This window comes from Electrophorus electricus, chromosome 15, assembly GCF_013358815.1.
Source record: "Electrophorus electricus isolate fEleEle1 chromosome 15, fEleEle1.pri, whole genome shotgun sequence".
Lineage (NCBI taxonomy): Eukaryota > Metazoa > Chordata > Actinopteri > Gymnotiformes > Gymnotidae > Electrophorus > Electrophorus electricus.
This window is the reverse complement of record NC_049549.1, coordinates 4377866-4394371: the sequence shown is the minus strand read 5'-3', so window position 1 is coordinate 4394371 and position 16506 is coordinate 4377866. Positions and strand designations below refer to the sequence as shown.

At 43.1% G+C, this 16506-nt stretch overlaps 2 protein-coding genes across 5 annotated transcripts; both read right to left on the bottom strand.

Annotated features, from left to right (window-relative positions):
• Window positions 1-947: 947 nt before the first annotated feature.
• rnf183 (ring finger protein 183) lies at window positions 948-2214 on the bottom strand. The gene has a single exon (XM_027024487.2). It carries the CDS (start codon window positions 2167-2169, stop codon window positions 1240-1242), a length of 930 nt encoding a protein of 309 aa, XP_026880288.2. The 5' UTR covers window positions 2170-2214; the 3' UTR covers window positions 948-1239.
• A 1880-nt stretch (window positions 2215-4094) lies between these two features.
• On the bottom strand, window positions 4095-16196 carry dhx16 (DEAH (Asp-Glu-Ala-His) box polypeptide 16). Of its 4 annotated transcripts, none has more exons than XM_027024470.2 (21): window positions 16150-16196; window positions 15372-15588; window positions 15040-15278; window positions 14758-14938; window positions 14591-14647; window positions 14158-14412; window positions 13408-13647; window positions 12900-13088; window positions 12688-12798; window positions 12444-12559; window positions 11958-12168; window positions 11727-11825; window positions 11459-11611; window positions 10968-11108; window positions 10529-10691; window positions 9517-9635; window positions 9223-9290; window positions 8942-9104; window positions 7419-7580; window positions 6136-6309; window positions 4095-5848 (listed from the first exon to the last, which is right to left on the bottom strand). In XM_027024470.2, exons 1-21 carry the CDS (start codon window positions 16155-16157, stop codon window positions 5720-5722), a joined length of 3195 nt encoding a protein of 1064 aa, XP_026880271.2. In that variant the 5' UTR covers window positions 16158-16196; the 3' UTR covers window positions 4095-5719. The 4 variants fall into 4 exon arrangements, with proteins under 4 accessions (XP_026880271.2, XP_026880272.1, XP_026880275.2 ...); XM_027024471.2 differs by lacking the exon at window positions 16150-16196 and adding an exon at window positions 15993-16067 and having other exon boundaries at window positions 5720-5848; XM_027024474.2 differs by lacking the exons at window positions 4095-5848; window positions 6136-6309 and adding an exon at window positions 6318-7104.
• Between the last annotated feature and the right edge of the window lie 310 nt (window positions 16197-16506).

Sequence of the window (16506 nt, the reverse complement as noted above, 5' to 3'; positions counted from 1 at the left end):
CATAACTGGACCTAATATTGGAGTTTGAATCACGATTTAAATCACTGAAGCCGTGTTTGATCACTTCTGAAGACTCAACTTATCATTTGCTGTAAATAACCTCTGAGAAATGGTTCGTCATCTGGATCTGCATGACCTGAACCTAATCTTGGAGTGTGAATCACTATTTGAATCACTATAGCCATGTTTGAAAAACCACATCAGAAACCCCCTTTTTTTTTTCTTTTTTTTTTTAAAGTAAAATCCACTAGAGGGCACCTGAATGCACAGATAAAGGTTAACCGATTAGACTTATGGCAGTGTATACATATACTAGCACTGAACCATAGACAATATATTGAAACATTCCCCCATCTTCAGATACTCCAAAGAACATTCCAAAGCCTCCTGACTCAAATTCCATTTACATTTAAAATGTCACGTGAAGGAAATAACCATGCATCACTCACACAATACTACAATAAAAAAATGAGGCTTTGTGAAGTTTTCAATTTGTCCTCATTGCTGGGATGTCACCTGAGTTTCGTTGTCATTCAATGCTTAATATTAACAAGAAAACTTTTTTCAGTAATAATGACAGTGTCACCTATTTAATGTAAGAGCTTAGTTCTTCCTTGTAACTTTAAAAATTCACAGCAAAACAGATACTTGTTGAAGAGCTTATGTAAACTGTATTATTGAAGCTCTCCAATTAATTACATGTTTTTAGGAAGAGTAAATACATTACAATAGTATTGTTATGAAATTGGACTATTATTTTGTAATTTCATTGAGAATTAGCATGCACATTTATGCCTCAAAACTAAAATGTGACCACACATTTTCCAATCTAAGAACATTCATGCTTTGTTAATGTAAGATAACTAGAAAAGATTCTGTCAGAGATTTTACATTTTACATCATACAGTATGCATTAACTGTATGCAATATGTGTTTGTAATTCAGTATAAAGACCCTTCCTTCATCTATATTCATCATAAGGCTCTTTCCTCTGCCCAATAGAATTTATCCCTTCCGATTCTATTGAGGTCAGAGCATTCAGAAGAGGTGTGCAATCTTCAGTGCATCATGCCAAAGTCTTTCAGTCTTTTCCTGATATTCTGTATTCTGTTTTCCTGATATTCACTTACATAAAAGGAAAAAGGTAACAAAAGGACAAGGGCCATCTGCAGATCCGTATGGTGATGCGCACTAGCAGTCTCGTGCTCGTACTTGCCTCAGCTTGACTGGTGCATCCCACTACCCATCACTGTTGTGGGGATGGGATTCAGTTCCACGTGGAGGACTTGTTACATGTGAAGGTTTATCTGTTAGAGCTGCCAGATTTGGCAACACCACAAAGGTCAAGATGCCCACTACCAACAGAGACACAGCGACCACAATGATGAAGATCACCACTGCGTAGTAGCACCCGTAGGACCGGAACAGTCTCCTAAAGCGACCTGTCGCTCTGTTGGGAGGTCTCCCCACGTCTATTATGGTAACTGGTGCAAGACCCTCTTCCATTGCCCTGACAGGCACATTGTGGTCAAGATGCCCTTCTCTCTTTTGCTTGTGGAACACAGGCAGAGTCGTACTCTTCTTGCTGCTTCCTGGGGAGGATTTCTTGAGGACCAGTTTGCCCTTGCTGCGCTCGAAGCGCACAGACTGCGCCCGCTGCATCTGCGGCGGCAGCTTACGGAAAATGTCCTGGTTGTTGCCGAGCTGCGGCAGGTCACGCCCGTGCCGGATCTCCGTCACCTCCCGGCATACGGGGCACGAGAGCAACTTGATTTCCGCCGAGGTGACGTTGATGCGTGCCAGACACTCCAAGCAGAACGTGTGGCCACAGGCCAACAGCTTGGGAGTCTTGAAGACGTTGTCGTAGGAGCAGAAGCACACGGGGCACTCTGTCTCATCCAGGTTATCCTCAGGGGGCTGGAAAGGAGGTCTTCCATGGCTGTGCCTCTCCTCGCTCCGGCCACGCTGCCTCCTCTCCCCATGCTCCCTCTCTCGTTCCCTCCGCCGGCTCCGCCGCTCCCCATCGCTGCTGCGACTCCTCCGCGGGGGCCGGTTGTGTTTATCTGGATTCCTTGGTGTCTGTTTGCAGTTGTCATACTGAGGCTTAACGTTGGGTTTGAGCGTCTCCTGGCCTCCTTCTGTGCTACATCTCTCTCTGTTGTCACTCATGGCATAGAGTTTCAGACTTCAGGAGAGCAGGAGAGTAAAGCGTTCAGTGAAGCTGAAGTTGCGAGCCTGTGGGGCGAGATCTAGAGATATGCTATCAGTGACTCACACATGCTGAATATAATAATGTCATCTGGGAACGTGACTCTGGGTAAATCTAAGATTTGCAACCATGACTGTTAAGATGAACCCCAGAAAAAAACTTCAACATTCCAGTAAAATGGCACTTAAAACTGGCCTTTAAACCACATTGACAATGCATTCAATATATTAACAAAAAATTAAAATTAAAAAAATCACTTAATACACTGAATATTCCAGGTCTACTGCACATGAATTCATAGATTTTCCAGATAAATGATTACTGCTGCTCATTACATATCATATGCCAGATTTCTGCAAAAAAGTAACAGAAATCATTGGAACATTGAAAAGTATAGTTTCTATTAAATAATCTTCATGGAAAAAAAAGTGTTTGACATGTAAAAATAAATAAGAGAATTAATAAAAGTAGCCAAGAAAGAAATAAGGGAACTGTTCAGTACTTTGAAGCGGACCTTTATTTCTCATACAAGTGTCCTGCTGGCATTCTGCTCCTAAACTGAAACTCTACGTAGGCGTTGAATGTGATGGCAATAGCTGGGCTCTCCAAAGAGGTCACAGTCAGGTTTGTCAAGTTAAAAGTCCAAATACAAATCACTAAGAGAATGATTGTAAAGTAGTACACTGGCTTGTAAAATAGTATGACCAAAACATATCACACAAGAATGTCAAAATGATGAGATCAAAAACATAAAATGGTTAAAAAAAAAGAAAATCACAAGAAATCTAAAAATTAAAAATATATTTAGCAATGTGTCAATAGAATGATATGAATGCTTATTAAAGCCTGTTCCCTAGACTTACAAAGGTCTTAGCAACCTTTGCTTTCACAACATGTACATCTAGCTTTTTTAGAGGACTGTCTTTTTGCAATCTTAATAACATTAGCATGTGACCTCAAAACCCAAAATCTTGGATCTGTAACAAACTCTAACTATGGTGAGTGCATTCTCAGTAATGAAATGAAACTAGACAATTTGAGGTTCAGATATGAATTTCAGTCTCAAGACTGCTTCATTTCAATTATCTGTCCAACACGTGAAATTGTACTTTTTAAAACAGTTCTCAAGATACCTTCCAAATCATGCCACCTCACACTTTTTGTTCCTGATCTAAATTCCTGATATCTTCGGTAGGCATCAAGATACGTTGTTATGCTGCTTTAAAATAGTTCCAAGACTTCAGCTTCTCCATGGAAATAAATCAGGTATATGTAAAAAAGCCTTCTCTGGCTTAATAGTTTAGCAGCCGAGATATCACCATTCTAAGCAATTTAGGTAACTTTTCTGAATGCAGAAGTTCACAGAGACACTGAAAATGCCCTTACCTGTGCAAGTTGGAATCCTCAGGTACTGTCTGAGCTTGTTTGACTCAAACAGCGCAGACAGCATATACTTGTCTACCGGTACATCATATACTAACTGAACAGGCAAGCTCCAAAGTAAAGCAGCACAACCAGACCTTTCTGTACATCTTCTTACTTCCTTCAACACGCATGTAACTCTGCACTTGTTCTCTGTGCACCAAACGTTCCTAGATGTTATTCTCCCCCCACCCACTTAGCTACACTAAACACCCCCCACCCTGTCAGACCTGCTGAACTGGTCCAGGTAGTATTTGAACTGTCATACATATATGGAAGTAAATAATTCCTTTCATATATTTATGAAAGTCTGTCCACAACATTTGCATGTTATGTGAAGTGTAAGTGTAGGCTGCAGTATATGGATTCTGTTTAATTGCATGTTGTTGCGGTTACCTGAAGGATTTGCACTGTAATAGACTCTTCCGTTCACATCGGATTACACATTCCAGAACCAAGAGTGTAAGAACATGACAGCATTGGCACATTTATTTGATGGCTAAGCAGTGCAGAACAAATATGACTCAGAAGTCTGCTAAACGCAAACAGTTTAGCAAGCACCTAAAAAAAATTGTTGATCACCTGCTTGGAATTAGCCAGCGAAGATGAGTACGCCTCTTAGGCAACATGGAGGATTGGAGGAAACAAATGCACAATGAACACAAAAGCTTATTATAAATCAGTCAGATGTCTGTTAAAACAGGAAACCGGGCGAAGCATTCCAAACCTCTTGAAATCACTGGGACATCCGTCAGTGGTTAGAACAGTCCATTTTACAGAATAAGGAAAACTCTGAAAATGCCACTGGCTTGCCTAAATCACACTACCATTGTATTCTTGGTTCCCAGATCACAAAGTCTGGCAATCTGTTTTGAAAATAACATTGTAGTACGCAAAGTCTCTGCAGAATGCTATACACCACACAAAAATGATGTATAAACTGAGGATAGATACATGCCATCTTAGAATACACCACAGCTGCTGCATTACTGAATAAAGACACACCTTGAATTTTGTGTTTTCCAGAATCAGCCATCTCAGGTGTTTTTGTTTCCTTTTAAATATACTTATTAATCTGACTTTTCCCTCAGGTACCTTCACCTAGGACCTGCAAGTTTTGTTCTTCCCAGTGAGACCTCACGGAAGGTGAAAATATGAGGGTAATAATCAATGAAGCTGTAACATATTAACCCATTGCTCACCTTAGGTTATTTTTTTCCCTTTTACTAGATGCATTTTAGGTACAAAACATCCATTCCTATTTCAATGAACAAAATGTATGAAAAAAAAAGCAATAGAATTTTATTTTTACTTTTAACTGCACAGTGTATGTGTATTTAAAATCAGTGCAGAGGTACAGGAATGCCTAAAAAAGTAACTTGAATAATAAATCCTTAGTACTCAAAACATGAATTCACAAGTTCCAGAAACATAAACCAAACTGAAGTAAAATGTTTAAATATTGTACTTTCAAGTTCAGTTCCATGTTGTTTGGCCCCTGTTTAAGAGTTTGTTTTTTGCACATTCATGCTTAAATCAACACACACCCACTGTGTGCGTTTGCCTTGGGATCTAGCTCAAGATAACAGCCTCTGAAGATACCGGTCATTCTTCTGATGGGATGACTGTGCGCTTTGTTAATCCAGACTGATTTAAGCATACGAAAATAGCTCCAGCAAACTGTAACTCAAGGTGACGGGTATCAGATGGAATCCTGAGTCACTGGGACTCTCTCTTTCCCAAACAATTGTTGTTGCCACACAATTATTGTGGGCATCTCACTATTTAAACACTGCCATTACAGTGTGTATTTCATACCAAATGAAACATATAACGTAGTACAGCAAATTTAAAGAACCGATATCTTATCATCTTCCACTCTGCAAACATGCTAATTGAGAAGAGTGGCCTGTAGCTTTGAGAGTGACAAAGCCACACGGCTTTGGCTCTGGGTGGAATAAAGAAGACTGTTCATGGTCCTCTCCATACACATGCTTGATTTTCTCCTTTTCACCCTGTGGGGCTCTGCTGGGCCATTGTAGCTGGGGCCTTACTTGGCAGCAATGGCGGGCAGGCTTCGCTCCAAGGTCAGCCCAGCTCCTCCCGAGCTTTGCCCTGCTTCCGGGGCATTTTCTTGCTGCTGCCGTCTTCCAGTTCTTTACTCTTGTAGTAGTGAGGAGCCACTTCCAGCAGCCAGCCGCTGTCTATCTCGATCACCTGTCAGACAGACAGATGAGAGACAGAGACAGTGAGTGTGAGACAGCAAAATGTGAACAGGGCGAGAAAGAGAAGACAAAGATGCCTGTTTGAGTGCAAATAGAGTAAAAGGTGAGACAAAAATCCAGGAAACTGAAAGGCAGGCAGGCAGGCAGGCAGGCACACACACACACACACACACACACACACACACACACACACACACACACACACACACACACACACACACACACACACACACACACACACACACACACACAGTGTAAGAGGACATTAAAACAAGTCACCTGGCGCATGAACTCCTTGGTGGTGAAGACCAGCTCATGGTAGATGATCCAGCGGGGTTGCTCCTCGAACAGGGAGCTGTTGGGGTGGACATACACGGTCTGCTGGTGCTTCACCGTCTTGTAACCTCCTTTGCTGAGGCGAGCCGTGTGGTAGAAATAACCTGCTGTGATTGCCTATGATATGACCGAATAAAACACTACATAAATAATAAAACAAAAAACTACTTAAAGAATAAAGCAAAACACTACATAAAGCCATATTTTGAGCAGGATGATGTTTCTTCATGTCTTCAGAGGTTAAGGTTTGCTATTCCTTGTAGAAAGGCCTGAGAATAAGTAAATACTGGTTCAAAGGTGAAGCTCCCTGAGGGATAAACAGAAATGTTATGCAAGACAGAACACAGCAGTTTAAATACTGTACAGTAAATGGGAGATTTTGATCATTTGCTTTACTCTGCTGATATTTATTAGTGGGTTGCTATTAAGTAAAGAATGCACCTTCATAGGTTTTGCTAAATGGGTCTGTGCTGATCAATAAATATGTGTCAACTTCCTGCTCTGTGGTTTTCAAAACATGTGTGGCTGCATTCCAACAGGTGAAGAAACACAGAACTTGGTTCTTTACTAATTAAACATCTTCTGTACATCTAAAATGTTCTGTTGGTAATATGTTTTTAGCGTAGTGTGTTTATAAATTCCATCATACAATAAGAAAAGCAAAAATAGTGCTAACAATAGGTTGATGAGATAACAGCATTTCTAACCACGTCAAAGTAACAAGCAGGCAGCTCATAGTCTGACTACACTAGTAGGCATTTCAACTATGGGTAGGCACATAGGTGTGTGTTTGTGTGTGCTGTTGAAGTAGCTTTCTTTGACCATGTTGGAGTAGCCTTCTTTGACCATCTGTACATGAAAATCTTCATAACAATGCATTCACACAGAAACCTGGTACTTCATAGCAAACTACTGTGCAAATGAGAGAGAGAGAGAGAGAGAGAGAGAGAGAGAGAGAGAGAGAGAGAGAGAGAGAGAGAAAGAGAAAGAGAAAGTGTAAGAGATTGAGGTAGAGGTAGGTGCAGACCGATATGCCACAACTAGCTCAGAAGGGTCTGTAGTATCAATATTTAGGTTAAGACATAAATGAATATCCAGGTCTTTGCCTCTTGAATTCATATTGCTAGCACAATGATGAACACACATATTGGCCTTTCGAATACAGAAGCTAGCTTGGGCATGCTTCAGGAGGGTGGAGTAAGCACAGCAGGGTTTAGGGTGGTTACCTTGCGGATGGGGATGGAGTCATCGTTAGCGCTGCAGAGCTCCACTTCGATTCGGTCCATCAGTCCCTCCAGCTGCTCCCGGACGTCTCGCGCCCGCTTCATGGAGCGGTACTGAATAAAGTTCTCATAACACCACTGAGTGGAGTAACCGCTCTCCACCCACTGTCACCCAGGGAGAAGGACACAAAGATGATCCAAACTTTAGTAAAAATGACAATAAAAATCATCTTGAGTGAGTCTAATATCTCAAAGTGCTTTACATTGTAAAGGTCAAGAAAAGGATCACATGATAAAGTATTTTAATGAAATGGCTACAAATCTTGAATATTGACCAGAATTACTGGCACACTTTGTAAAGCAGGAATATCCTTGATAATTTACCAACACAAACACATGGAGCCTGGATTCGGACATTTGTAAATCCGTTTTGTGACAACGATTGTTGGAAAAAGTGCTATATAAATAAAATTTGACTTGACAAATGTTTAATGTGACCCTTATTGTAATAATACCTACCAAGACTCTCAGGGCCTCAAAACAATCAATCAATACAACACAATCACAGGTCTACAACTGTACTTCACAGTATTTCTGTATGGACCACCAATAGTGCCAAAAAGCAATATGTTTTTTCTCAAAAACTCATCTGATCACAAAAACTAGGCCCAGTCATGTCCTGGTGCAGTTTAGAGATCTCTAGGCTGCTGCATGTGCGGAGAGGTGTTCTGGCAAGCCTTCTAAACCATTTTTGGTATTGAGGTGCTGTCTGCCTGTGATTCCCCTTTACTGCAAGGTTCGCTTTCTCCCATGTCCTGTGTATGATTAAGCTGGTAAACAACAAAGACAGTTTTCCATTGCTTTTTTTGGTCATATTTATGAAGGCATCAATAACTGTGGCATGCACTCTATGCATGATGCAATCAGGGGTTAAACTGGCTCAAAAAACCCACTGCTATGTGGTGATCTTACTAGATTAACTGCCCCAGAGACTGCACATCATCTTTGTAATGATGCAGTGTGATGTTGACTGTTCTGGCTACAGGTAAAACCAGTTACATTTGACAGCAACACATGTAGTGACACGTACGCTGTCAACAAATCAGAGACTGAATGTAAGGCTAAAAATAAACAAAAACAAAACAAGCATGAGGCTAAACACACACATGCACCCACACCCACACCCACACCCACACACACACACACACTCACGTTTACGTGAGTGCTTTGTCATTCACTCATAGAATACATCCTAGCCAGTACAGCAGGTTAGGGTCACAGATACCAATGAACTAGAATACTGTAGAAGTACAGGGATCACTGCTGATGCCTAGAAGTACAAAATACATAAGCTCTATCAAACAAGCAACTAGGTTCAGACAAGAAGCCTTGAATTTAACAGAATCTAAGGCAAAAGTAAGTAAACTCACAGCCTACCTTAACCAACCAGAGGACGATCCCAGAGAAAAAACACACACACAGACACACACTCACACACACTCACACACACACCCCTTTATATTTACCTGTGTGTATACATTCAGGAGCACTAGATGATCGCCTCCAGGCACCACAAAGTTCATTCGGGCATTGTCTGCATGCACCACCTTGTCTTTGGGCCGGTAGAAGATGGAGTTGTTGACGGACAGCATGGCAGCGATGGTCAGCACCTCCTCTGAGCACTTGTATCTAGAGGAATCACAGTGAACTTGGCTGTTTCAAAAAATAAAAAACATGCACAGAGAACTGGCGAAACAAATGTCTCTTTGGTGAGTTTCGACTTAGAACAACAGCACAGGCGACTCACTGTTCAGAGGCCAAGATCATTTTGCTAAGCATGGGGTCTACTGGGAGCTCAGCCATTCGCCTCCCCATCTGCCTCAAAAGAACAAAGTTGAGTCAGCGGGTCAACCACCGTAGAGTTTACATGTAGCACATTGCAACCGGCCCAGTAAAGTCAGATTCCATCAAAGAGGGGCCAGAGAGCCTGCGCGTCCGAGACTGTGCTTGTGCAATGTGTAAAACCAGGCTTGGTCGCATGGCAACAGTGAAGGCAGCAGGACCTGAGGAACCGAAGCCGGATAGGTGCATGCAGCCATACCTTGGTAAGCTCTCCCAGGTGGTTAAGGGCCCCAAGAGCGTACAGCTGCTCCAGGGCCAGGACCAGGGTTTCATGTGGCGGAGGGTCCATGAAGTCAAAATGGATGAGATCATTTATGCCTGTCAATCATATAAATAGATTTCTGAATTTTGATCATAAACATTGAGATGTGTAAACAAGTTGGGAGGTAACTAAATAAATAAATAGGGACATGCTTATGAAAATAAAGAAAAATGGGCTGACAGTTTTCAGAAAATGTACATCATATGGTTATGAAAGCTAATCAATGAAGGTACCATTCACAACACAATATCAGTAATATTAACATTGATTGTTTACTTGGGTATTTTGTATGGTGTTAACATGTAAATAAAAAAAAAATATATAAGAATGCTTTCAGCATTCTTTAAACATGCTGCCCTTCGGGGCTGATGACATCAGGGCAGGAGCCGAGACTTCAGCAGCCATGAGTGCGTCCATATGCCTCGACACCCAACATTCTTAGAAATGTTTCAAGTGAATGATTCCCAGAATATGGCATGCACAATGTGTGCACACAACAAGTAATTCAGAACAAAAATGTGAGTCATGTCTTTCCACCTGGCGAAGATCTGCTTTATTGTCTCCCCCCGCTCCAAAAGAAACTTTGTCTTAAAAGACTTGTTCTACCAGCTGCTTTTGCTATGCATTTAGGCAATGAGCAAACCCAGACTGGAATGTTTGCAGTGTGTCAGCCTGTTACAAGGAACACTGTAGCTGAAAGTCACTGCTTTTAGACAACAAAGGTTTTAATATGAGCTGACATAATTAGTGATGATTTAATGTTGCACTAATATAAACGTTATCGATGCACTGAGAATGGGAGATTTTGCCAAACACTCTTATGTTGTACCTGTTTAAAAAAACAAACAAACATAACATTGCTGCCTGGCTGTCAGTACTATAGAGTGATTTCCCCCTAGTGGTAGCAGAAAGAAATCATCTCCCCTCACAGTGCGTTTCCCCTCCTTACCCAGACTCTTCAGCAGCAGAACCACATTGCCCAGGTTGGTCCTCTGGATCTCGGGGACCGTGGTTTCCTCCATCTCGTGCTTAAAGGCCCAGGCCGTGTAGAGCCTAAAGCATTTTCCAGCAGCCACGCGGCCCGCCCGCCCTGCCCGCTGATTGGCCGAGGCCTGTCAAATAAATGAGAAAAGATACCACTATTCAGAACGGAGCAAGAGATGTGCTTAAAAGAAGCATCAAGCCATCCATTTTGCTCCCTACAGCCACGAGGAAGAGGAGTGGAGCATGCTGCTTGTACCCAAGGCAGGTTGGGCAACTTGACAACATGGTGCAACTCTTCTCCAAAAAGAGGCACGTTCCCTATAAACTTGACGGCATTTGTTTTGGAATTCTATTAAATGCAGAAAAGAGCAAAGAACCACTAAAGGTCAGTGGGGGTCTTTTACCCGTGAGCACGGCGTCACAATGAGTGACTCCATGCCTGTGCGGGCATTGTAGCTCTTCTGCTTGCAGAAGCCTGGGTCGATCACGTAGATGATGCCATCAATGGTGAGCGAAGTTTCCGCTATGTTTGTTGCTACGACAACCTGGGACACACAAAACAATCTAGAATGATTTGCATTCATATGCATTTAGGGGAAAAGAGATTATTTTTATTATTTCACACGCTGATTTGGAGACGTCAGCTAGTTGTGCCTCACTACTGGTATTTTATATCTTGGTAATATCTCTGCAAACCATCATATTTTCTATGGCATTGTTTCTCTTCATTTTTCTTAAATTAACCTAAGAATATGTGATTAAATGCAGTATTTATAAGCAAGCAATGCATTACACATTAATGTGACTTTCAATTCAATTGAATTAACTGCAATTAACTTAGGAGCCCCCTGATACGCATTGTTCCAAACTGCAGATTAACGATTCGTGCATGTACCTTGCGTGCTCCGGGAGGTGTGGGGTTAAAAATCTTGGCCTGCATGTCAGAGGGCAGGTTGGCATAGATGGGGAGGACGATGAGCTCAGCAATCTTTGAACCGAGCCGTCTACACCTCTCCTGCAGCAGCTCGCAACATGCCTCAATCTCCTCCTGCAGCGCCACACGAAAGGGACTTTGGGACAGGAATGGAAGCAGCGAGAAGCACATGGCCGAATCGTCCTAGTGCCGCGTGGAGAGCGAGTACACACGGGTCACGCAGACTGACCTGTCCCGTCAGGAACACGAGGATGTCACCAGCGGGTTGCGTGACGTGGATCTGCAGGACCGATACCACACATGCCTCTAGATAATCGGCCTCTGGAGCCTGTGCAACAAAACGACACGCAAATATTCGTAAGGAATGCGCGCCCCAAAATAGGTTAATATGATATTATCAGTGTTAGTAACACGTTTTGAGTTAGTGGGAATGGCCGCGCCACCACGCGATATGACGTGCCTTGGTGTAATAGATGTCGACGGGAAAACGGCGGCCCGGGATGCGGAAGACGGGTGCATCATCAAAGAAGCAGGAGAAGCGCTCTGTGTCCAGGGTTGCGCTGGCCACCAGCACCTTGAGGTCGGGCCGGAAGCGGGCAATGTCTTTGATCAGGCCGAACAGGATGTCCGTGTGCAGCGTCCTCTCGTGCGCTTCGTCGATGATGATCACGCTGTGGGAGTTGAGAGACAGATGCAGAGTTAGACCAGAATCCAATGATGGCAGATACAATAAAAAGGAATGGACTGTAAATGTAAACCTTGCAGATGCGCGATCGAGAGATATGATTTTGCTTCAGGAGAGCAGAGATTTTAAATCTCTCATGCTGATACACTGGCAGACTAGTGAACCACTACTTGAATAATCATTAATAAATAAATATGAACTTGTGCCAAAGCTGTCAACACACTCCACTATGGTGGAAGTAGCTGTTAGTGCAAATGGTACCTGTAGCTGGCCAGGTCAGGTTCAGTGAGGAACTCTCTGAGGAGCATACCGTCAGTCATGTATTTCAGCACGGTGCGTTCAGACGTACAGTCCTCAAAACGGATGCTATAGCCCACCTGAGCAGGACAAAACAAGCACCCATCACCACTCCGAACTTACCTGACCAGGTCACATTTAAATCCGTATTCTCCTCACAGAATCAATGAAGTCTGTGTAGAAGTCTGTATTGGAAAAAGATTCTCACCTCATTGCCCAGTTTAACTCCCATTTCTTGAGCCACTCGGGCTGCCACAGACATGGCTGCTACCCGACGAGGCTGCGTGCAGCCGATTTTCATCCCTCCTCTAGTGTAACCCTGAGAGATGGAGACAAGGCAACATGCTCCAAAATGTGCAGCTAAAAATCAAGGATGATGCCTTTTTAGCACTACAGACTTAAATGTCCCCAAGTTCTTACATCCTCTTTGAGGTACTGAGGGATCTGGGTGGTCTTGCCAGAACCAGTCTCACCCTCGATGACCAAGATCTGGTGGTCTCGGATAGCAGAGAGGAGGTCCTCCCTGTAGGGGAACACTGGCAGGCTACGTCTCACCTCCTGGATGGACAGCATCTCTTTCTCAGCCTGAGAGAGTTCGGGCTCACTTTCCTGTCAGCGACCGCAGGGAGATTACACACAGGATCACATAATATTATCAATATTTCAGGGTAGGGGCACCCAACTCTGGTCCTTGAGTTCTACTATTACATAGTTTAATTGCAACACATGTTGATCTAATATTAAGGTGCTACTTAATTGACTGGATCAGGTGCCTTAGATTTGGGTTGGATCTCATAGACCAAAGTTGGGCAGCCCAGCTACAAGCAATACATCATGTGAAGAAGTCTGGGTTAAAGAGGAAGATTAGAGGATGCTGATACTAACTGAAGACATCTCTTACAGTGAAAGACTTTATCTTTGCACCAACCTTCTCAGAGAGCGTCCCCTTCATGGTGATGGCAGTGCTGACAAAGTTGATCATCTCCTCTTCCTCGAGCACTAGCTGGTACTTCTCTTTCTCTTCCTTCAGACGTCTCTCCCTCTCCTCGCGTGCCCCGAACTGCAGGGTGGCTGTGGCGACGCGTGCCTCCTCCCAGCGCCCCTGCTCCCCGCCCCCCTCACGGGGGGCCTCGTCAAACTCCAGCTCCATGTCTCTCTGGGGAATCGTCTGAGAGGAACCGGGTAAGAGCGTGAGAAATGGGAGCAAAGAGAAAGAGAGGAAAAGAGCAATTAAAATAGACATGGAACCCTAAAAGGTACCCTAACCCTACCTCTAGAACCCTAAAGGTACCCTAACCCTACCCCAAGAACCCTAAAAGGTACCCCAACCCTACCACTAGAACCCTAAAAGGTATCCCAACCCTACCCCAAGAACCCTAAAGGTACCCTAACCCTACCTCTAGAACCCTAAAGGTACCCTAACACCATCTCTAGAACCCTAAAGGTACCCTAAACCTACCTCTAGCATCCCAAAGGTACCATAACGCTACCTCCAGAATCCTAGCCCTTTACCTGCAGATACTTCACCATGTTCTCTCTCAGGACAATAATGTTAATGTGAGGCAGAAAATAAGTAAAATACAAGAACATAAGCCCCCAGCAAACATACTATAAAGCACCGAATTATGTTGGCTACAGTTGACAAGCTGAATTATTATGGTCATAACTTTTGACATACCTTACTTCTGACCTCCTCTGGCATGTAATAACGGTTCTTTCTCTCCTCTTTCTCCCTTGCTCCGGCTTTCTTGTAGTCTTGCGCCAGGTCTCGGATCTGCTTTTTGTACTCCAGTTCTTTCCTCTCATGTTCAGTGAGTTTCTCGTTGGAGAACAGATACTCCTCGTCCACGATCTCTGCCTCCAGGTCCTCCAGCTTCTCCTCTTCTCTCTTGGCCAGGTATGCCCAGCGGGACTGTTTCCGCAGCTCTGGCAGCTGGAGAGAAGGTACGAGAGCAATGGACCGATGCTGTGGGATACGTGCCTGTGGTATGCACTTTAGCACTCTTTTTTAAATTCAACATGAATTTCGCAATGAGATCATCCCACCAGTTCTAACAAGCCATGGTAAGTTAGACAGAGAAATGTTGTGTGTGCATGTGAGAACACCTTACCATCTTCTTTTGATCATCTTCAGCCATCTTCAACCTCTTCTGAGCCTCTTCATATGCCTAAGGAGGAGATATGAGGTTCAGTTAGGCTTCTGGGCTTTTCACGCTCTTCCCACTGTTATCCTAATGAGGACAGTGCTTCAAGCCCCCTCCCCCTCCCCCCACCCCACCTTTTTGTCATTCCTCTCAAGTATGTGCCTAGTGTTCTCTTTATCCCTCTTCTTCACTCTTTCTGCAAAGGCATCCCTCTCTTCCAGATCCTGTAGCCTCTCTCGTTCCTCCTTTTCCCACTCTTCTTCCTCTTCTTCCTCTTTCACTGCTTTCTTTGGCTCAGGTGAAGCTGCCTTGGTGCTGATCAGAGCAAGGCAATGTAATTAAAAATGTAATCAAACAAAGGAAACAAATGTAAACAAATTTGCCATAGCTTTTGAGAAAGGTGTGCAACAGCGCACCGATTTTTTCTGTCGTCTTCGCTTGATGATGGACTTTCATCTCTTTTTTGTCTGAGATGCTTCCTTTTCTTCCCTCTGTCCTTCTCTTTGCTTTTCTTTTCTTTCCCCATTTCTCTGGGTGTCTCTTCATCACAATCACTGTCCTCCAGAAGAGTGTAAGTTTTGTTCTTTCGCTCCATCTCTATAGCCTGACGCTCTATTGCTCTTGCTGGTTTCTCAATGACCTGTTTCTTTGGAACCTGAACAAGAAATATGACAAAGTAAATTTGCTTAACCATACAGGTACAGTAAGATTACTCAAAATGCCGTCTTGAGTTGCTAAACAAACTTACCTTGTTGTATAACTCCTGGGCAAATGCAGTTATTCTCTGGTCAATGTCAATAGTTCCAGTCTGTTGCAGACGAACAACAAAGTCCTGTGGCCCAGAGGACTTCTTTACCAGGCCGATCATGAATTGGGCCACATATCTATCGCTCAGCCCCAAGATGTCATGGAGCCGGTCACTAACCCACTGCTCCAGATTTGCCATTTTGATGGCAAGAGAGCAGCTGCGAAGAGATTTGCATATTAACCATTACATTACAACACTTTCATCAGACCAGTTTTCTAAGACCACTGATGACTAACAACTACAAATGGAGGCAAAACACTTCAGACGTTAGTAGCTAGCTACAATGTCTGTGAACGTCCCCAGCTATAAAGCTCTACCGCTCGTTATCATACACAGTTGGGTAGCTAGTTAGCTAACCTAGCTAGCTAAATAACTAATAAGTGGGCTATAATGGGTCATGACACACAACACTGGAAAACAGAGCTAATGCTACAAGAATGAAAGGTGATGCCGTTTCACTGTACATTACATTAACCTAACCTAGCTAACTTAGATCAGAGACCAACAACTAGACAAGTTCAGTAATGTGAGCTAGTCGTTAGCCAAGCTAAGTCTACTTACTGTTACTTGCTTTGTATCTAAAGCACTCCTCACTTTGTTAAGTTCAACATCGTATGTGAGCGCCTAAGAAATATATGCCATTATCACAAATTATATTTGCAGATGCAGTAAACTGCTACGCAGTACTATCCCCAAAACATATAATTTAGCAACTTACATTAGCATTCGCTATTCACGCGTTCCGCTTAAGTTTATTTACTTCCGGCGAGTTACATTCTCCTTCCGCTAGTCATCAAAATAATAGTATCCATAAAAACCACCCCCATAAAAAAGTTTACTTGTAACTGAGGATATATTAAAGGTCACCAAGGATGACATACAAATTGTATATGAAACATGCATGCTTAAATACTGTGTGTGTGTGTGTGTGTGTGTGTGTGTGTGTGTGTGTGTGTGTGTGTGTGTGTGTGTGTGTGTGTTCATAACATTTACACTACATTAGTTTTTACCTTTTCTTCTTGGCCAACTGTCTGACTGCCTTGGAACTAATTCTTAGGTGCAGTGCAAACATTAT